A 23,271-nucleotide genomic window follows, 5' to 3' on the forward strand; every position below is an offset into this window, starting at 1 on the left:
TACAGTCCTGTACGATGGCTGCTGAGCTGTATGTTCCCTACCCACGCTCCGTTCCAGTAGGTGGCGGTAATGCACCAAAGGTGAGATCCCACTTACCAGGAAAACAACAAAAAGAAGAATAGACACGTGACCTGTCACAACTCTGTCAACATGGCAGCGGCCGTCTCTGGTTTTAATAGATCAAGACATGGCTCAAAATCCAGTGCCCAGATAGATCAAGGCGTTATGCAGGTAAGATCATTTTCTCCACGCTCGACTTCCGGCAAGATGGTGAGCCAAACAGGCGTCTGTTTCTAAACCATTAAATAACTACAACTAACTTAACATTGTTATCATTTATCAAAGTCTGTCAATCAAAAAGGAATATGCAATATATTGTTTGAATTCATGCAAAAAATAGTCTTTGGCACATAGAACGCATTCTCATTTCGAGACGGAAGGACAGCCCATGAAGACAACAACGCAGTATAGAATATAAACTGCCCGGGCCAAAAAAAATAAAAAAGTCTACAACATAAAAAAAAAACAGGTCATGCACTCTAATATTTCGTTGGACCGCCTTTAGCTTTTATTACGGCACGCATTCGCTGTGGTATTACTTGCATAAGCTCCAGCATAGTCGCAAGCTTTATTTCCATCCAGTGTTTCATTAATTTTTCACTAAGATCTTGCATTGGTGATTGCTGCGCAAAGCCTTCTCCAGCACATGCCAAAAATTCTCAATAAGGTTAAAGATTGGACTCTGGAACAATGAAAGAAAGTCATGTAGTCTGATGAGTCCAGACTGACTCTGTGCTAGTGATGGGCGCATCGGGGTAAGAAGAAGAGAGGCACTGGCAGATGATGAGGAAGTGATGCTCCATCATGCCTAGTTCTTACTATAGAAGCCTGTGTGGGCAGTGTTGGAGTTGTCAATGTTGGCATACTTGCATGCAGTGATTATTCTATATTCTTTGAATCATTTCATGATACTATAAACTGTCGATTAGGAAATCCCTAAATTTCTTGCAATTGTTTATTGAGGAGCATTGTCCTTAAACTGTACGACTATTTTCTCACGCACTTGTTCACAAAGAGGTGAACCTTGCACCATCTTTGTTGGTCATTGACTGAGTAATTCAGGGAAGGTCCTTTTATCATGGCACCCACCCGTTCTTAACTAGCCTGTTCACAATAAAGTAGTTTGAAAACAACATCTATTGAAAGAGGTGATCCATGCCCGGAAAGGCCTTAATTTAAAGTGCATGTGACAGCATTAAAAAATCTTAAATAGCATTATTATGTCAATTAGAATCATATTTTGAGACGATTCGACTATATATAACAATTCGGCAAAGCGCAGATGACGAGAAATTGGTCTTTCATCTGCCGTTTAGCCCCGCCTGTCATTATAGCGCTCTAGCGTCCCTAGCTGGTGGATGACGTCGGCAGGGTCACGATTTCAGCTGATATACCTGTAGAATTTAGCCCATTCAGGGGGGCAACTCAGAACAAGGAAAATTGCGACAGAGGGCAGCAAAATGTCATTGTTTCAATCTCTGTACTCCAATATTTTTACAGGATATTCTTTTTATCCAACTATTTTTTCTCAATTGCTAAATAAATGGTATGGTCATGACAAATAACAGTCGTGTGCTAAATGGAATATGAAATATTAAAAATGCATTGATAGAGTACGACAGGGCAAAATTACTGCATAAAGGTCAAAACAGTCGACTTCTTACACCTCCCGAACAGTATTGCATGCCACCGGAGTTAGTCAGGCTATTGTCATTTCCCTGCCCCGGCTTCGGAGATGGAGGAAAGAGTGTAAACAAAGTAGGAGGCGTGACCGCTAACCGACATGCTAACCCGAACCGAGCCGCGTTTCCAAGGGGAAATGCTGAAAATTACAAATCACACAAAACTACCCCAACTCATGTCACACATGGCGGCGGGGTTGATTTTGCAACAAGCAATGCCTGCCCACAGTAGTGGGCAGGCGTTGCTTGTTGCCGGGGAGAGAAGCGGTAACGCCGAAAATGTAAACAAAACAGTAGTAGTATTATCACCCACAAAATGCAAGCCATCTCCTAATTAAAATGTTTGCCATGATCCCAGTATTTGACATAATATAAAACACGAAGCTTACTCACTTAGTCATCTGTCCAATGGTCTCTTGATCATCGGACTTGTTTTGCCCATCCGGTGAACAAGAATCTTTGGGAAATCCAAATAGCCTCACACCACTCTCCCTGGTGCAGCAACAAAAGCCTGCAGCACATTGCGCTGGCGTGATGCGAAAAATAAACACATTAATCAGCAAAATCAGCTGAATCCGCAGTCCATCTGCATGCTATAACGCAATGACTGTGTTGTGAGATGTTGACCCGGGTGATGTCACATTTTTTCTCAACCCGAGACTGGGGCTGGAAGTCACTCATTTTCATGGCGTGGGAGTCAAAAACTTGAATAAATAAAACGATCACTTCCACACACATCCAAGCGGTCCATTTCATTCAGGAGCATAAAATACCGTGTCAAATATGAAATAAACATGCTTTTTGCTGTCATAGGCGCTATAAAGATGAGGAACAGAAACAATCAAACCAACTCACGCACGCTTCACTTTTGCACTGTAAATATCACATTACTTTCACCTCTGGCACCTACACACTCATTTATGTCTTCAGCGAAAGTCTACTCGTAACGGGGCCTTGCAGTCCGGGGCCGGCCCCCCCCTTGATTTTAATGCATCATGCACCAAGGATGTGGGGCGGCTGGGACTGGTTAGGGCTTGATGTGACAGTTGCCTTCTCGCCGCAGGCCCCGCCATTACCGCACTTCTCATAATGCACCACATATATTATACTCAACGGGGGGGCTTCGGCGAGGAGCGGTCGGATGTGCAGCTGGGAAGAAATTCAATGCGCCGTTTTTTTCTCTATGGCGTGGCCTCCTCTTCGTCTGGCTGCCGGTTGGGAAAGTTTGACGGCTTCTCGGCGCTCTCCTGCTTCCACCTTCCCCTCTCTTTTATGCCCTGGTATCCTCCTTGGGCTCGGGCGCGGGTCGCTGTCCGAGTGAATGTTGGCGCTTTGTCCTGTCCTGCCCCAGGCCTAGTGGGCCGTGGGGGTCCCACCGTGTGCCATGTCGGTTGTGTGGTTGCAGCGGTGCCTGGTGAGCCGGGTGGGTGAGCGTTGGTGGGGGCGGGAGTGGGCAACGGTGGCGCATCCCCTCATCCCTTCCCTGTTGGCCGGTTATTCCCGGTGCGGATGGTCCGGGGGACCACCCTGGATCCGGGGGGGATGACGGCAGCGCCCTTGCTGGAGCTGCGGGAGGAGGAATGGCCTGCGCTGGCTCACCTTCCCGATTGGCTGAGGATGGCGTGGCCCCTGCTCAGCATTTCCACTTCTCTATAGAACTGTAACACGTCTGATGGGATTCACTCATGACTGGGTGCAATTAGACACACTCAAGTAGAGAACCTATCGGTACCAGGATTAGGGATCAGGCAGCATAGAATAAGATGTCAACATATCTATATACCCTACCCACTGACGTCACAAAACCACGTGTTCGCTGTATGGTTCCGCCCACTTGTCCGTCATTTTGTCTCTATTAGCATTGGTTTCAATTGATCGAGGAATTTAAAATGCATTTCATGGAAGACCCGGTGCTTTCTGATGCCGTAAACTCACTGGATGTGTTGCATAAAAGGCGTTATGTGGAAAAGCTTCGTTCTATACAGTCGCCAGATCCATATTTGATGCCTAAATCGATGATTTTTGACCGGCTGCCTTCGCCGTCTCTGCCTGACCCTGATATTTACAACTATCTTGTCCACACAAAATCAGCCTATTCTCACGAAAGTTTGAAAAACTCTAAGAGCTTGGAGGCTTATAAATGCTACGTTGCTGGTTGGGTGAAACAGGTCCTCGTACACGAAAATTCGGCAGGAATCTTGTGCTCGGAAGTTGAGTTACGAAATTTTCAATTCAAAATCTTTTGTTCTTGCTAACATCCACTGTCAAGTCTAATGTATTTCATGTCATTTGTCAATGGAGCTAGGGCTTTTAATGTTAATATGGATTAGCGATAGCACTCTCACTACATACATACGTGTATGTTGTCGGCGATTAGCCTAGCAATGATCTTAATTGTGGTTGTCAGCCCAAAACCCTCTAAATATATATTAAATGCATCTTACCAGATATAAAATGACTACTACATAATCTGTGGTAATCGTTTGGAGCCCAGTTTTCTCGTCGAATTGCAGCAGCCCATCTCGCTCTCTCCTCTCCGTGTCTCTCGGAATCCGGTAGAACTTCAAGTCTCTCCGTCGATCTTCTCTGTTATTGCAACCGACCGCCACACGCGCCTTCACCATTTTGATTATTAATGTTAACGAGCAGAAAAACACGGCGTAAATAGGAGGAATGTACGTAGCCGTAACAGGTCAACACAATGTGTTGACGGACAAGTGGGCGGCACCAGTCAGGAGAGCGGAGTTGTGACGTCACGTGGGTAGGGTCTATACTTACCAAGTGATTCACATAATACTGGGTTCTACACCTTTCATTGCTTATTTGTGTACCCTCCACCCCGACTAATCAACATCTCTTTCTGACCCCCACCCCCTCCTTTATCGCTTCGGTCATCAGGCCCCTCTCATTGTGTCCACCAGAAATACAATTAGCTAACGATAGCACTACTATATTCATATATAGTGTAGATGTTGAATGTATTTCTTGTTGTTTGTTCTTCTGTCTCTCTCCTATCCTGTTTTCCTTTCTGTTCCCCCATAATCCCTCCCTGCTCACTGTTTTCTCCTCATAGATGAAACGCAATGAATAATCATCACAATGGCAGTATATCATACTCCCATGTGATACATTAAAACTGTTTAGACCAATAGGACACTCAGATTCCCATTCTCAAGCAGCTGAGCAGGACAGTTTTTTTTAAAGAAAGAAACAACCAAAGCAAATGTTACTGTGGTGTTTTCTGTACTACCACCATTGTCAGGTCATTTCCAATGTCCATATGTGTATTTTGCTCATAGGTGGAAGCCTGGGAGGATGATGAGCAGAGCACCAAGCTGGCAGAAATCCTTGAGCTTCTTTTGGCTGCTGGATATTTTAGATCCCGAATCAAGGGACTCTCACCTTTTGATAAGGTACAGTGCATCAGTTTTCTGACTTTTTGCGAAACCCGGCAAGCAAAACAGGACTCTTCTCCCTTTTATTGCAAAACAATGACAAATTGAAATGGGAATCAATGGCAATTTAATTTGCACATTTTCACAAAATTCTCTCAGAAAAATGGACAACTTGGATGGTCACCCAAATCATCAGTCAATGCCAGTGCTGTTTTTGGTTAATGACGACGATAAAGAGGTTTTTTTTCATGACGATGATGAGCTAAAATCGTGTCTTGGATGTCCGTGACATTGCGAGACGATTGCCAGTTTTTTCCCCTTTGGTTCTGCAGGTTGTTGGCGGTATGACCTGGTGCATCACCACCTGTAACTATGACATTGACGTCGATCTTCTTTTTCAAGAAAATTTGACCATTGGTCAGAAAATGTAAGTGGTTTCCTAGCAGTGACTTCTTGCAAACTGAATCGTTTCCTGTTTCTTTCAAAATTTATTTTATTTGCTTTTTCTGGATGAGTGGAGGCATAGTATTGTGTTATTTGCAGCAGTGGGTAGTAATACGTTACATTTACTCCGTTACATTTACTTAAGCAACATTTTGAGAAAAAATTACCTCTTACAGTAGTTTTACTCCGGAATACTTTTTACTTGAGTAGGTTTGTGTTGAAGAAACACTACTCTTCTCCGCTACTTTGGGCTACACTAGAGTTGTTACATTTTTCCTCTTTATTCTACATATTGACTGTTATTTTTGCAAGACATGCCGACTGTGGCTGTTTCAGTTTCATCAATGAGATGTCCAAACAATAACCACATGACTCCATTATACCAATCAGAGGTAATAATGTTTTTTCTGCACTAGTGGGCACTCATGCTCTTTGGACGGGTGAGGTTTCATAGTGTTGTTCTGTTCTGAATTCAATGATTTTTGTGTCATCTTTTAGCCTAATATGGTCATGTAAGAGGTTGTAGTACAGTATAATAATAACATTTCTTAAAGATGAAGTTGTGCGCAGAAAAAAAGAATATACCATTATTTAAAAGATCAGATATTATAAGCAGTTACTCACAATGTTACGGATTACTTAGGTATTCTTTTCAACGCATACTTTTTTAGTTGAGTAAATTTTTGGATGACTACTTTTACTTGAGTAATATTATTTGGAAGTAACGCTACTATTACTTGAGTAAGATTTTTGGCTGATCCACCCACCTCTGGTTATTTGTGATAGTACGATCGCATAATTAGAATAAGAACATATCACAAAATGTAACAAAATGCAGTGCAGTTCTGAATGTCCCTGACATTAAAAGATTTGCGTAATTCAATTTTCAGTTTGAGGATTGGGTGTTTGTGTGTAAGAAGAAATATTTCACTGTGGGGTGAGAAACTGTATTTCAGCCTGTTAATTAAGGCTGCAACAACTAATCGATTAATAATCAATTTAAATTAGTTGCAAACTAATTTAATAATCTATCGGGGGTAGTGTGTTTTACTCTTAGGCTAGTTTCATACCGCTGGTCTAAATGCACAATTCCGATTTTTTTGGTCATATCTATTTGTTGGCGTGCCTGTTCAGACTCCCTTTGTCCATTGAGCCCGTTATTACGCATGCGCACTAACTCGCAGTCCAACACGCGTTGAGCAAAGTGACCCGCATGCGCAGAAGCATCAAAACAAATGACTACATGTGCTGGCTCTACGTCATTCTATGGTTATCAAATTTGGATTTTGACTCAAATAACACACATAAATAATCCACGTTTAGTCTTATATTCAAAGGTAATATGGATTGATAGAACGCATGACGCACACACATACAGTCAGTTTGGCCTGACTCTCGGCCATGCAAGCAACATTAAAATACTGTGATCCCTCGCTATATCGCGCTGCATACTTTGCCCTCAGTCCATCATGGAATTTTTTTTTTTTTTCCAATTAAAAAAACAAAACAAGAAATAACATTATTTTATTTTAAAATGTTAAGATACTGTATATGCATATGTACACATGTACAAATACATCCTATATCTCATTTATATCATAATTATTACGTTTGCAGTGATCAAAAAACATTTATTAAAATATACTAGTACATATAAGGGTTTTTTGTTTATTTTTTTTTATTATACTGTGGGGGGAAAAAAGGGGAAAACATGTCTTATATGTATCTCTTTTCAATGCGGTTAAATCTGAGTAAATACATTTTTTTATGCAAATAAGCTCTGCCTCTACTTTGCGGATTTTCGATTTTTACAAAAAAAAAATACGGATCACTGTATTGCTCATTTGGCGCACAGAAAGAAAACTGAGCAATCTCAGGCTTAACCCCACCCCCCCATTTTAATTTTTTTAAATCACTGTTGTCAAGCCCGCCTCCTCCCTAAAAGCCCAGTTCAAGCTAGGCCCTAAACGCTAATGCACAGCTCAATCGCTGCCATCCTCCATGGCTGTCTCGCTCTTTGCCGACGTAATTGCTGCATGAATTACGATTTGTGAGACTTGACAGTTCAGACAGCAGACACGTGGCCCAGATTTGATTTTAACCATATCCGAAAGTCACCTTGATCAGATTTAAATGGTCTACTTTTATGCGACATGTCCCCTTCAGACCAAGAAGTTAATGCCTCACTCGAGTTGGAAAAACACGAAAAAATCAGATTTGTGCATTAAGACTTAGCTTTTTACAGTTAAACAACAGTGTGTTGGAAAACATTGTAAATTGTAAAGAAATTGTGGTTTCAAACAATGGTTGCCATGATTTGCAATATTTCTGTTTGCAGAGCTTTGACTGAGAAAATAGTGTCTGTGTTACCGAAAATGAAGTGTCCTCATCAGCTGGAGCCTCATCAAATCCAAGGGCTTGATTTTATTCACATTTTTCCAGTGGTACAGGTATTAATATGCACTGATGGATATAGGAAATGCATAGATACGGCTTTACTATTTTTGTGAGGAATATGCAAATGGTTTTTGTTTTACTATTCAAATTAAGGATTCTAAACCATTTTATTTTTCAGTCACTAAGTGTTTTTAGTAAACAGACATGCAGCTTTATTTATGTACCTTGTTCAATTTTTTATTTATTTTTTTGCTAGTGGCTAGTGAAACGGGCCATTGAGACCAGAGAGCAAATGGGCGACTATGTGAGAGCCTACTCTATATCTCAATTCCAGAAGACCTATAGCCTTCCAGAGGTACCTGACTGTTTAAGTTATATACAGTATAGTTGGTGGTCTATTCTATTAAAATTACAGTATATGGCGGAAAACACTCGGGTGACTTGAAGTTCCGCTCTGAGACCCCCAATTTGGCCAAATTTCAAAATTGTCCGATATGCATGTGTGATACATCATTGGAAAGCTGAAAATCTCAATTTTCTGGGGGAAGAAAATTTTTGAACAGGAGGGCATTTAAAAATAAAAAATGTTTTTTAAACAGCAAAACCCTATCTGGAGGTGAGAGCACGCAAGAGCAGAATTATAGACACCATGACTTTAACAAGATCTTATCGCGAACTTACCTCGTTTCATTCGAAAAACTTCATGTAGCATGTATCACTGAGTGTCAGGACACAGCTGTGAATGGCCAAAGCTGGATTTTTTTGTGATTTTATGGGTGAAACATATAATAATACTAGGGTCACGATGCAGAAATCGCAGACATCAAGGAGTGGTCAAGATTTGGTTTTTCATATATTTACCCTTTTAAATGTTTTTTTTCCCAATTTTTCTTTTTTGGGATCGATTATTTATCATCTAACATTTCGAAGAAAATGCGACAGTAACAAAAAAAAATATAGTTAAGCATTTTTTTACAGACACCATTTTTTTCATTTTGACGTAAGTTGTTTAAAATTTTAGAATATTGCGAGTGAATAATTTTTTTGTCTTTTTTTTTTTTAAACGAAATATTAGACATCAATTAATTATTCAAAGCTAAAAATGACAGACATTTTAAAAAATAAATATAATTAATTACCTTCGTTTTAAGGCTGGGTTGAAACAAAAGCGGTTGCACGACGTCTGTAAACGGGGGTTTCCGGGGTAAAACGGACAAATTAAAAATAGTTCAAGTGATCCTCTGACTTAAATACATGTAGGCTCTGATAAACCACAATTGTTCTCTTGAACTAAAATATGTTGTTAGAAACACATAAAATGTTAAATCAATGGCAATATTTTATAATATTTAGTCCATATTTTGACCGTTAGTTGGCGCCATGGTTTGCGGGCTCGCAGTGATGACTTAATTGGTATCTTTCCAAATTTGTAGCGTGTTAAACAATTGCTTATTGCTGCCTAAACTCGCGAAGTAAAATGCCACGATGTGCTGCTTTTGGATGCAATTTCCAGTCAAATGGAAACAAGGGGAGTTAAGTGAGTGGTCAAGGTGGAATTATTATTTTTAGTGAATAGATATGCATAAGTGGAAGCTTCTCCCCCTTTTTGGTCCCTGTATGCACGTACCCGACCCACCATGCGTTACAACTGGCGCCCGAACACGTTTCCTGGATCCTCAGTCAAGTAAAGGATCCGTCTATTTTCTGGATCCAACGGTCCCACCACGTCTGCAATATTGGTTTCGGATCTGTCCATTTTTTGATTCGTCGGTCCCACAACGCTTTTCGGATCAGTCTATTTTGTGGAATCGATGGCTGCGACATTGCAATGGGATCGGTCTAATTCCTGGATCTTCGAGTGAGTAAAAAATGCGGATTTGGATTACTATTGCTATCATTTATGTTGACTGTTCTTCGTGGGAGTTTTCCCCAAATCATACTAAATAATTAAAGCACTATGGTACGCTACAGTGACGACAGTGACTCTGACGTGGACCTCACAACAATGTTGGGAGTTCGTCAGGGAACGCTTGTTTGCTTACTGCTGAGCTCCCGATTGAAGAGTGGTCAAGGTGGAAATATTATTTTTTGTGAATAAATGTGCATAGTTGAAGCTTCTCCCCTTTTTGGTACTTTTATACACGTATCCTAGCTACCACGCGTTACAATGTACAAGACATGGATTACACAAGGTGTGCTCTTAGGCCTGTACTGTATGTAAAGCACACGACAGCTCTGGATGCTAACAATCTACATAATTATATTGGGATAAGTTTGAAAACGCAATATGCTTACCTTGAATATCTGCTAATAAAACCGGACAGCATACACTCTCGCTCCCAACCGGAGTTCCCAACAGGACTCTCTCGCATCACCAGTTTTGCCCAACTTTTGTCTTATCAGGTATTTGCTGCACGCATTTTTCCCTGAAGCTCGTCTTGTGAACGACCGACAGTGCTGTCCTGCTCTTCACTTTTCAGATCTGGTTCAAATAGGAAGGGTAGAACTGATGACATGTTGGGAAAGCTAACGAGTGACACGCTGGAATTTCGGCCACGGGACCAGTGACGTCACGCACTGCGACGTAACAAGAATGGCGACCTATCACTTAAAATAATTTTACAAACTTTATTAAAACAAAAACATTAAGAGGGGTTTTAATATCAAATTATTATGACTCATACTAACATTTATCTTTGAAGAATTACTTGTCTTAAAAATAGAGGATCCCTTTCAGGGTCTTAATGCGCCATGAATCTGCTATGGCAGCAAATAGACATATTGTTCTATCAAACACAACAGTTGTTTTGGCTTAAAATACAGCAGTTTCTTTTAAAGAGGAGTACAAGAGCAGAAACTGCTTTTTCAGTCTTGTCTGTTTTTTCCGCTATATACTTTCCCATTTTGTGGACAATTTACACATCAAGAAATCAATTCATTTTGCAGATGACAACGGAATTTTGAATATTGTAAAAATCTTGTCTCTAACTATGATGTATTAATTATTCGTTCATCAACTATAGTTTTTAGATCAGGGCAGTAATACTTCCATGTGTTGTATAAGGCTTACCACATTAACTACAAAAATCCGTCCAATATATTGCTTAACATATAATGTTAAACTTTGACAGGATGAAGAGTTTGATCAGAGGAGAAGCCAGGCAGTGGGAGCAGTTCTTGATGTACTGGTGAGCTGCAAAGCATTGTAAAAACAGATCTATTACTTAAAAATGTTTGCCCCCGTTGATGGTGCCCACATCTGGGAAAATATAGACCTACATTTACTTTAGTATCCACTATTAGACATCAGGAAAAAAATATGTTGCCCTTACAGGATGTATACAAACCTCAGAGAAAATACAGAAGGCAAAAGGAGGCAGTGGAACTACTGGATGAGGAGTGCAAGGTTCACTCTACATTGCTGGAATATGGCAGGTATGTTTTGCCATCGAAAATTTGTGCTGAAATCTGGCTATGAGGAGCTGTTCAAGCTATATTTGAATGAGATTATTAGATTGACACCGGTTTAGCCTTTTTGATTGGTCACTGAACACTGTTACGCACGTCTCCATTCTCATTCTTTGATATATCTTGTTGAAAAGACTTAACTGTAACAGTGTCAAGTTATGCACAAGTGTTTCTTACCAAATTTTTTAAGAGGTTAAGTTGTCATTCAAAACAAGACCTGATAATCAAGCAATATTATCACATAATTCTAAGTGGTAACAAGAGTACTCATATAAAGGAGAAAAGTTATCTTAAAGAGTAGGGATATCCCGATCGCATATTTGCTGCCTTCATATTGTGAATATTTTTTTAACAAGAATATCCTATAAAAATGCTTGTCTTTTATGAAATACTTCATTGAGCGAGTCCACTAAAATCCATTCACGCTGCTGAGAACAGCCTCTCACTTACTCGGTAGCATTCACGCATGAAGCAGAAAAAAATGAATTTTTTTTTTTTAATTAAAAGCCAGATCCTTTTCAACCGATTCCGATCCTCTGAAAAATGGCGCGATCGGCCTGATTTCCAATCACGTGATCGGATCGGGACATCCCAATCAAAGAGTGTGAATTTTTGTCTGGGTTATGTCGGTTTATAGTCCAGTGCGCCTTATTTGTTGATTTATTTGGGCTAATAGGTAACACGTTATTTGACAGTGGCGTCAAAAGTTTGTCATAAGTCTGTCATAATTATGACATGACACTATCATGGGCATTACTAAATGCTTATGACAAATGTCATTAAGAATCATCCGGCAAATTATGTCTCTAGCTCCATTTATGTCCAGCTCGGATGTTTTACATCCATTCAAAAGTGAGATAATTTGCCAGATAACACTAAATGACATCTGTTATGGGCATTCGTTAATGCTCAAGACAGTGTCATGTCATAATTATGACAGTCTTATAGCTCCACTGTCATATAAAGTGTTACCAAATACCATAACTACCAATTAATTGAACAACTGGAACAGTAACTAAAGAAATATTTAGCACTGAACATAAATTTTGATTGTAATTTACATCTGTAGCGCTACAATGCATGCTAGGAGGCATGTTGGACAACAACAGTGTTGACAGCAGGTGGCAGCAGAGGTTCACTGTCTACCCCAAGGGAGCAGTGATGACCAAATGAAGCTTCTTGAAGCAATACAGCTTTGCAGCCAATTGGTTCAAAGCTTCATAGTGGTTCATTTGCTCTTATGACAGTCGTATGATGCAGCTGTCAAATAAAGTGTTACCGGTTAATATCTTTTGGTGTAAATATCCCATAATACAGTGAGGACAGCTGCGGCTTATAGTCCAATGCAGCTTATCTATGAACAAACAGTTTTCATTCCAAATTTGGTGGGTGGCAGCGTATAGTCAGGTGAGCCTTATAGTGTGAAAATTACGGTAGTTTAATCTGGATTGACATCCCAAAAATACACTGAACAGGAAATATACTGACTTTCCTGCTTTTTTCTAGGCGATATGGTCTCAGCAAACAATCCAAACAAGACAAGGTTGGTTGCACCTAACAATATTATAAAATGTATATGCACTTGATGACACAATGAAAAATTTTCTATACATTCCTTCTCACATTATGTTGGCATTCAGCACATACAAATATTGTATTATGAATAGGCGTGTTAGGTAAAATTTTTGTTTAACTAAATTGCTATTTTCGCTTTTTTTTTTTTTTTTTTTTCTTCACTTTATTTTTATTATTTTATTTATTTTTTTTGCTATTGATTTTTAATATCCCAGATTATTCATATGCCTTCTTAACATGGATATGTCCATTACTCTCAATTTGCCAATAACACCCTGGAGAGTTTTTTTTTTTTTTTTTTAATTGTCAGTCTGATCGGAACAGTGCCATACAGTTAAAGTGAAAAAAAAAAATAGACTTCATTCCTGTGCAATACCCTTCAGAATACACTATACTCTCCAGCCTTCAGTGGCTTGACTACATTCATTGTCTTATTATTGCTTAGTAATGTCTAAAAATGTAGAAAGGCATTTAATTTTGGATCCTAAATATGTGCACGCTACCTTTTTAGATGAGTGAAAAAACACCTTTGACGCTAAAGGATTCTGTGGCACAGGTGTCAGAGGAAGAAGCGCAGTGGGTGGCAGAGGAGGTGAGCATTTTCATTTGAACTGTATTACATAAAAACTTAAATTTTGGTTCTTAGAAATACATGCAAAATCAACATGAGCTTTTTTTCTAAATGCGACATACAGTATCAATTTCAATGATGTTCACACCATTCTTTGTTTTATGATGATTAGATGAACTTATAACATGTGATTAACATGTGATTTGTTCAGATTTGAAGTCGCTAAATGTGTAGTGGTAGATCGGCTTGACTTTGTCGGAGGAATCCGTGTCCAATAGAAAATTAGGCTTGCAATCAACCCATTGTTTTCTGTGCATTCAAGATAAACATGCAGTGTATCACAAAAGTGAGTACACCTCTCGCATTTCTGCAGATATTTATATCTTTTCATGGGACAACGCTGACAAAATGACACTTTGACACAATGAAAAGTAGTCTGTGTGAAGGAGTGCTGTCAGCATTGCTGCAGAGATTGAAGAGGTGAGGGGTCAGCCTGTTAGTGCTCAAACCATACGCCGCACTCTACATCAAATTGGTGTGCATGGCTGTCACCCGAGGAGGAAGCCTCTTCTGAAAATGGTACACAAGAAAGCTCGCCAGTCTCATCAGACCATAGGACATGGTTCCAGTAATCCATGTGCTTCGTTGACATGTCCTCAGCAAACTGTTTGCGGGCTTTCTTGTGTACCGTCTTCCTCCTGGGGTGACATATGCCATGTTGTTTTAGCCTTTAAAGGTCTGTGCTGAGTGATCATCACACACTAACTTGTACTGTTAGCATAGCGTTCACTTTAGCATTAGTATTTAGCACGGTGACTCTGTGTCTTCTTAAACTCTTGGAAAACATTTTACATACAGTCCGTGCCGTCCAGGTGAGTTTCATAATTTCAAATAATGTGCATTTTTCCTGCTGACTGTGTATTATCATCATGAAATTGGTGACGTCCTTGTAGACTCTACAATTACGTGCTCGTCTGTCATGTTCATTCGAAATTGTTGGAAACCTTTTATTTATTCATTTATTTATTCATGGACTGAAACTTTTGAAATTAATAGACGAAAACATTTTGAGAATTGTCGACTAAAACTTAATGAAATTTGTCTGAGTTTTCCTTGATTAAAACTAGACGAAGACAAACACATTTTGAAATGACTAAAATGTGACTAAGACTAATAAGTATTTTCGTCCAAAAGACCAAGACGAAAATTAACTACCTGCCAAAACAATGTTACGAAGCCGAAGTACCTCGCACACCATGTTTCTCTGTGCAGAAACATCAGCGTGGGTGACAAATTTCTGCAGGTACGTGGTGCAGAAAGTTCGGCCCATCTTTCTATGAAAGGGAATGTTGAGCTACATGTTCCTGTAATGCACTGCTTACCAACGCATTTTTAACTACCAGCATTTACAAGGCAATGGGACAAGTGCGCTTTCTTTCTGAAAAGTTCCCATTTTAGTTTGCAGGATGTGACGAGCTAAGTTGAAGTCATGATTTCAAGATGAGTGCGCAAATGCATGTACTGTATATTTATTTATTTTTAAACCTGTTCTGTTCAGCTGCTTAGACACTGGGTGTAGGAATCAGAATGTCCTTATGGTCTGAACAGTTTTATATGTATCACATGTGAATCAATGCCTGTACTTTTGAAATAATATACAGTGCCCTCCATAATTGTTGGTAAATTACGTCATGATTGATGGAGTGCTAAAAAAACTCGCTCCACGCAAATTTTGCTTGAAGGTACACACTAGAAATGACATCGTCGTTTTTGGGAACTCGTGTAAAGTTTAAAAATCGTAAATTACGCCAAAATCCGTAAATCTCTTAACTAGCCCTTTAACATATGACAAGAAGTTTTTTGGGTTTTTTTTCTTTTCGTAAAATAGCCACCCATTGGAGGACACCCGATTTAGTTTCTCTTATTGATTTTCTGCGTAAATTTTGCTGTGCTACTTTATTTCCTCGATATGAGCCGTGTATGTACTTCTTTTTGCTTCCAAGCCTTAAACTCAACCATGAGCTACATTTTTTTTTTGTCTTCCCTTTTTAGATCCGCATTAAAAGCCTGATGGACACAATGGCCACCATGGGCAATTTAGAGGTATGCCAAAACCAAACTTTTCTTGCCCTGATCTCAAAATTTTGATGAAAATTTTCTAAATCACTCAAATAGTATTTTTACATACAGTTGAAGCTAAAGGTTTACAAAAACTGTTATCATTTGATTGATCTACTGAGCAACATTCCAAGTAACTTAAACATGGGTTACACATCTGCTAAAGTAACACACTAAGCCTCTTTTATTAGTACTGTATTTTCCGCCTTGTAAGGCGCACCTATACGCCTTTTATTTTCTCAAAAGGAGACAGTGCGCCTTATAATCCAATGCGCCTTTTATATGGATCAATATTAATTAGTCTTGGCATGACATTCACTTTAACGCAGCTCCATCTAGTGCAGTAGTCTTTAGGTCTGAGGTTCCCTTTAAAAAGCCACTTTGCCTAGATTTAATTAACGTACGAAAATACGGCTCTGCATTTCTTTACCTTCGCCGAACCCCTTAGACTTATTCAACGAACCCCCTGGGGTTCAATTGAACCAAGGTTAAGCACCTCTGATCTAGTAGATACTTTACGCAACCCCAACCACTACTACTACTACTACTACTACTACAGTGCCTTGCAAAAGTATTCGGCCCCCTTGAATCTTGCAACCTTTTGCCACATTTCAGGCTTCAAACATAAAGATATGAAATTTAATTTTTTTGTCAAGAATCAACAACAAGTGGGACACAATTGTGAAGTGGAACAACATTTATTGGATAATTTAAACTTTTTTAACAAATAAAAAACTGAAAAGTGGGGCGTGCAATATTATTCGGCCCCTTTACTTTCAGTGCAGCAAACTCACTCCAGAAGTTCAGTGAGGATCTCTGAATGATCCAATGCTGTCCTAAATGACCGATGATGATGAATAGAATCCACCTGTGTGTAATCAAGTCTAAATGCACCTGCTCTGTGATAGTCTCAGGGTTCTGTTTAAAGTGCAGAGAGCATTATGAAAACCAAGGAACACACCAGGCAGGTCCGAGATACTGTTGTGGAGAAGTTTAAAGCCGGATTTGGATACAAAAAGATTTCCCAAGCTTTAAACATCTCAAGGAGCACTGTGCAAGCCATCATATTGAAATGGAAGGAGCATCAGACCACTGCAAATCTACCAAGACCCGGCCGTCCTTCCAAACTTTCTTCTCAAACAAGGAGAAAACTGATCAGAGATGCAGCCAAGAGGCCCATGATCACTCTGGATGAACTGCAGAGATCTACAGCTGAGGTGGGAGAGTCTGTCCATAGGACAACAATCAGTCGTACACTGCACAAATTTGGCCTTTATGGAAGAGTGGCAAGAAGAAAGCCATTTCTCAAAGATGTCCATAAAAAGTCTCGTTTAAAGTTTGCCACAAGCCACCTGGGAGACACACCAAACATGTGGAAGAAGGTGCTCTGGTCAGATGAAACCAAAATTGAACTTTTTGGCCACAATGCAAAACCATATGTTTGGCGTAAAAGCAACACAGCTCATCACCCTGAACACACCATCCCCACTGTCAAACATGGTGGTGGCAGCATCATGGTTTGGGCCTGCTTTTCTTCAGCAGGGACAGGGAAGATGGTTAAAATTGACGGGAAGATGGATGCAGCCAAATACAGGAACATTCTGGAAGAAAACCTGTTGGTATCTGCACAAGACCTGAGACTGGGACGGAGATTTATCTTCCAACAGGACAATGATCCAAAACATAAAGCCAAATCTACAATGGAATGGTTCAAAAATAAACGTATCCAGGTGTTAGAATGGCCAAGTCAAAGTCCACACCTGAATCCAATCGAGAATCTGTGGAAAGAGCTGAAGACTGCTGTTCACAAACACTCTCCATCCTACCTCACTGAGCTCGAGCTGTTTTGCAAGGAAGAATGGGCAAGAATGTCAGTCTCTCGATGTGCAAAACTGATAGAAACATACCCCAAGCGACTTGCAGCTGTAATTGGAGCAAAAGGTGGCGCTACAAAGTATTAACGCAAGGGGGCCGAATAATATTGCACGCCCCACTTTTCAGTTTTTTATTTGTTAAAAAAGTTTAAATTATCCAATAAATTTTGTTCCACTTTACGATTGTGTCCCACTTGTTGTTGATTCTTGACAAAAAAATTACATTTCATATCTTTATGTTTGAAGCATGAAATGTGGCGAAAGGTTGCAAGATTCAAGGGGGCCGAATACTTTTGCAAGGCACTGTACTACTACTACTGCACCTTATAATGCAATGTGCCTTACAGTGTGGAAAATACAGTATTTGTAACAACACTATGCACGTTTGAGTCGAACATGACAGAGTCTGTGAGGTACGTATATCTTTCAGGGCCAACTAACAGCAAGTGCGGTTGGATATATTGTGGGACAACAGTCTGAGGAGATCAAACTTATGGCTTCTGAGTATGCTGAGAAGGTAGGTAACTGTCGTTCAAACATCAGTGGTCAGCTATGGTCATGTACTTTTTGGAAGATGAGTTTCTGAAGTACTTACACACATGCAATCATATAAATATTTTGTGAAATATTAGGACCGCAACAAATTTCAAATTTGCTTTTTGGCTAGAAACACCTACCTCAATGGTGTTGGAATGAAACGATGATCTGGTTTTATGCTATTATATCAGTTTTTATCCTGCATGTGCAGTATTACAATATTATATGTATTGATTTTGCACTTTGCTATTTGATGAATGGATGGACAGATTGCAGCCAGGCTAGCATGTTAATCCTGTGTAGGAAAATTTTCAAATTGCTTCCACTTTGTTCATTACAGCAGTTGGAGGTATCAGAGGACTTTTCAGAGCGATATGGTCATCTTCACCAACACTTTAGAGCTGTTGCTTCTCTGAACAAACAGATTCAGCAAATGCATAACCAACATACTGAGGTACGTAGTTCACTTTACAATTTAGTTTTAAATGCATATATCTCAGAAATTAATAAAGCACAATGAAATGGAGCAGTTTTGGTGATGAGCATCAGAAGTTTTATTCATTTGCATTTGAAATTTAAAGCTTTGTAAATTCTTTAACTAATTTCAATAGTTTTCAATATGTGTGCCGCCTTTCACATGGCACATGTCAAATTGTGGTAGTCAAGTTCTTGTCAAACACGCAGCCTTCCTGTTTAATTTTTTTGCTAGTTTTTTTTTTTCCTAAAAAATTTGCATTGAAGGCACACTGCAGTCTTCAGTGATATTCAAGCATATGCTAAGGTACCAAATGACTTTTATTTGGAAGTGAATCTGAAAAGAAAAATATATGAAATTTTAAAATATATTATTTGGAAGTTTTTTTTTTGTTTGTTTGTTTTTTTAATAAAAAGAGGTTATTTCAACAAGAATTGCCCAAATTATTGTCCTGTGAAATTATGTAAAACATGTTCTTGTTCTCTATGTTAACACTTGAGTGCCGTGAAAGATCGTCAGGTGAGCCGGGAGAAATTATCCAATATCGCATTTTTTTAACGTTGTCGGGCGGAGTTGCAATTGGAAGGATGAAGTAGTTAGAGAGTTGCAGTCATGTGCAGATGAGCGAGGTATTGCTCGTGTCGCATTCAAGAACTGCTAGGATTTCTAGCCATCAGCCACCTTGATGTCCGCGACAATGTGGACCCCAGCACTTCTACTGTAGATCATTTGATTAGAATCGTCAAGTGTCGATACACACAGAAAAATCCATTCCATTTTATCCATATGTGACGGCCATCAATCCTCCCCGTGTTTTATTCTAACATATTGTCGAGGACATTTTTTTTTTAAACTGTTAGTAGACCTTTATTTAAGGAAAATTATATGCCCGATTATAGTGAATAACAGATTTGGTCTTTTTTATTGTTAGCTACAAGCCAAACATACAGAGGTTAAGCATGGTTGTGACGAGGCCAAGATAAAGTTGACTGAGGTAAGACAGCACATCAATCACCATCAACAGTCAGTGGATTCTGTGTTTGTGCACTGATCTCGTTATAGTGTGCTTTTGAATACAAGTGGGGTGACAACAATTTTGTCCACTTCTGTATCTTGTTTTTATACTGGGCTTAATTCAATTTCTTTACTCCAGGTTACAGAGCAGTCCGATACACTGATGACTGAACTGATGTTGCTAGAGGATGTGGAAAGGCAAGCTGACAGCAGGTAAGGCTTATGAATTATGATACTGATGAGCTCATCAATTCAACTTTTCAATCTCCTCTGTTTGTTACTTTTCCTGCAACATAGCATAGCATGTTGTTACAATCACATAAAAGTTCCACCTTAATATTCAACATTATGATTATTCATTTCAAACTATAAACTAGAGGTCGACTGATATGGGCCGATGTCGATATCTAAAAAAAATTTCAGATTTCAGAAGATTGCCGATATCCAAAGCCGATTTTGTGAGCTGATATTTGAGGCCAATATACTTTTCTTTTTAAAGCACGTAGATTATGAAGCAGTTGAACAGTTTATAATTTACAATCATGACCTGAGACTTAAAGGATTAATTTGGCCTCGTGCTACAAAACCAATGAACGCGGCACTTAGTTTTATTAGTGCTGTAAAATTTATCACGTTAACGGGCAGTAATTAATTTTTAAAATTACTCACGTTAAAATATTTGACACATTTAACGCATGCGTGGAATGCTCATGCATTGCCTCAAACAGATTACAATGATGCACTTGAGAGCTAAGCGGCAGAGACAGGTGTCTTGTTTTGTGCTTTTTCTTAACAGAGGTATACCACACGCGACGTGCTGGCACTCAGTTTCTTCATTAGCACATTCAGCTTTAGCATTAACACAGCTTACGGCTCTCGTAACTCTAACTCACTCCTGCATCATGTGAGTAAACAGCATTGGCGTCGCGTGCCTCGGATGATTCTATATCAGAATATTACAAAAGGCGAGTGGACACAGCCGTACATTGGACCGCGCCGTTTATTGGCATAAGCTTCGGCAACTCCTTCACAACAAACATAAGTATCATTTAGTGAAAGCACAACAAAAATAATATCTCTCAAAAAAAAATAATGTTCACAAAAAGAAAAGCGCTTCAATCTGTATTAACGTGGCCCTATTCTTATACAGTTAAACAACAGTGCAAAGAGAACTGGCATTCCCAATCAAAATAGCTATGCAAAATACACATAAAACTTACTCAGACTTTGGTCAAACTCTATTCAAACATTTCTTTTAGTTCAACAAATACACTGGATGGCAATATTTAGTCACAATATACAAACTATCAGAGGTCTTGTACGTTTTGAAGCCAGCACTCAAATGACCGTGAGGTACAATAAGAGTGTGACAATATCTCGATACAGTGATATATCGCGATATTTTGCAACCCGATGGGTTATCGATATGCTCCCGCCAAGAATCGATACTTTTATTTAACATATTGGCCATATAATGGAGTATGGATGCTGTAAACTGCTCAATGTTTGTTGAGCAATTCCTTGGCGGTCCACTAGGGGCGCGCGGGAGTGGCGGTGAGGGTAAAGTGCGCACAAGTTGTCTAGAGAAGAAGAGAGGAAGCTCAAGTGGGTTGAAAAAATAAAAAAGTTCCGTGAGAACGGTGGAGGAAAAAAGGAGAAAAATATTGCTACAAATCACACATGGGGACACACTTTAGATTTTATACCAACAAGAAAGGAAGTAAGGTGAATAAGGACTTTGCTGTATGCAAGAATTGTCTAAGAAAAATAAGTTTCACTGGGAGCTGGTGACGTAGTGGATACCGGAGTTTGTGAGCTTCGCTTTCATCACTTGAGGTAAGAAAGTTATGCAATGTAATTGACTTTTTAATTTACATGTATTATTTCGATGACATTTGGTGTTGAATGATATACAATAAACCAGGACCCTAAACTGGATGGAAATGAATATCGAACAAGCCCACATGAATTTACCGATTTATTTGATATTATTTGAGAACCAATTTCCATCTAGTTTACTACACAAACTGTTATGACTGTCATTTTGATACAATAAGCTATAAAATGGTTTGAATAGGTTCCAAGATATATAAAGTGATGTGCATGATAATTAATGTAGCCTACATATTAAAAATAGGTAATTGTTGATGTAGCCTACATATTAAAAATAGGTAATTATTGAATTTTTAATTTCTATACATTCAATTCATATTTTTTTTAATTCAATACTTCCAACACAAAAAAAATCAGGATTTCAACTCAAACGCTATGAAGTAGCTAATATTTTTTGTTTTATTTTGTTGTTTTTAAGGTGAGGAAGACTGTGACTGAGCAAGTCTGACATCTTAAATGCTGAAGCAGATAGCGGAAGTGCTCAAACCAAGCAACAAAGGTCATATACGAAGAAAAGACCCACCAATTTTATCATTGCCCCACTCCAAGCTCAACTGCTGACACCTACGGCACTTTTTATTTATTTATTTTTTTAAAGATTTAAAACTTTAAAGAAATTAAGGGTGCCATTCATCATGGTCTCTCCAAGCGATATCAGTGGTCGTGGTTGGTTTCCTCTATATGTGCAGGGGCACAATTTGCAGTAGATTTATATTTTACAGCAATGTTGCACAGAAAAGGTGTCACTGCTTAATAAACGACTTAAACAGTATGTTTTCTATTTTTAAATATCTTTTTTTTTTTTTTTTTTTTCCGTTTCAACAGTTGTATCGTAGAATGTCATGTATCCAATTTCTGACCAATATATCGATAATCGCTGTATCGTGATATAATCGTTATCGTGAGCCTTGTATCGCGAATCGTATCGTATCGTGAGGTGCCCTGAGGTTCCCACTCCTAAGGTACAATGCATGGACCAGTCAACAGGGAACTACGGCGTCAGTCGAGGGACAAAACACACTATTTGGATTGGATTTCTAAATTAATTTAAAACTCTCCATTGACACCTTGTGGTGTATTTCAATCACGAACAGAAAGAATGTTAATAATGTTAATGCAATCTTGTGGATTTATTGTTATAATAAACAAATAGAGTACTTACGTTGAATGTACTGTATATATCCGTCTTGTGTCTTATCTTATAATATATAATAACAATAATTTATAGAAAAATAAGGCATATTTTAGAGATGGTTTAAATTATGATTAATTAATTTTTAAGCTGTGATTAACTCGATTAAACATTTTAATCGTTTGACAGCCCTAATTTTTATGATTATACACACTCAGCAAGAAAAGTACATTATTTTAAAAAATTAAACCACCAGACAGCACTACGAGATGTAAACAAGTGAAAGTGATAGTCTAAGAGGATGCTCGCCATGCTTAAGCAAATGCCACGCTAACGCTACGAGTTATATTTAGAGTGTAGGATCACTCAGTAAACACCTTAAAAGGCTAAAGCATAACATTGCATATCCTCTCATGAAAACGTTTTATATTATTCTTAAGCCTGAAACTTCCTGTAGCAGCCTGCTGTCAAGCTGCTGCAGGGTCCTTCCGGGGTCCTACCGTCGGTCTGCGTCGGCCACAGTTGCCCACACAGATGCCTGATCAAAATCGTTTTTTATCGGCTCATTTTTTTTGTTGATCAGCCGATGGCCGATGTTGGAAAAAAGTCCATATATCGGCCCGATATATCAGTCGA

At 39.0% G+C, this 23,271-nt stretch overlaps 1 protein-coding gene across 2 annotated transcripts in view; it reads left to right on the plus strand.

The window, feature by feature from the left end:
* The first annotated feature begins 104 nt into the window (after positions 1 to 104).
* ccdc93 (coiled-coil domain containing 93) overlaps positions 105 to 23,271 on the plus strand; it is a 42,930-nt gene continuing 19,763 nt past the window's right edge. For both annotated transcript variants that reach the window (XM_057852672.1, XM_057852673.1), the window contains exons 1-14: positions 105 to 231; positions 5,042 to 5,155; positions 5,470 to 5,564; positions 7,920 to 8,031; positions 8,235 to 8,333; positions 11,110 to 11,166; positions 11,313 to 11,413; positions 12,953 to 12,989; positions 13,533 to 13,613; positions 15,645 to 15,695; positions 18,015 to 18,101; positions 18,462 to 18,575; positions 19,528 to 19,590; positions 19,750 to 19,823. In XM_057852672.1, coding sequence (XP_057708655.1) covers positions 151 to 231; positions 5,042 to 5,155; positions 5,470 to 5,564; positions 7,920 to 8,031; positions 8,235 to 8,333; positions 11,110 to 11,166; positions 11,313 to 11,413; positions 12,953 to 12,989; positions 13,533 to 13,613; positions 15,645 to 15,695; positions 18,015 to 18,101; positions 18,462 to 18,575; positions 19,528 to 19,590; positions 19,750 to 19,823 — 1,166 coding nt within the window. In that variant the 5' untranslated portion in view covers positions 105 to 150. The remainder of the gene's footprint in view (positions 232 to 5,041; positions 5,156 to 5,469; positions 5,565 to 7,919; positions 8,032 to 8,234; positions 8,334 to 11,109; positions 11,167 to 11,312; positions 11,414 to 12,952; positions 12,990 to 13,532; positions 13,614 to 15,644; positions 15,696 to 18,014; positions 18,102 to 18,461; positions 18,576 to 19,527; positions 19,591 to 19,749; positions 19,824 to 23,271) is intronic.

This window comes from Corythoichthys intestinalis, chromosome 12, assembly GCF_030265065.1.
Source record: "Corythoichthys intestinalis isolate RoL2023-P3 chromosome 12, ASM3026506v1, whole genome shotgun sequence".
Lineage (NCBI taxonomy): Eukaryota > Metazoa > Chordata > Actinopteri > Syngnathiformes > Syngnathidae > Corythoichthys > Corythoichthys intestinalis.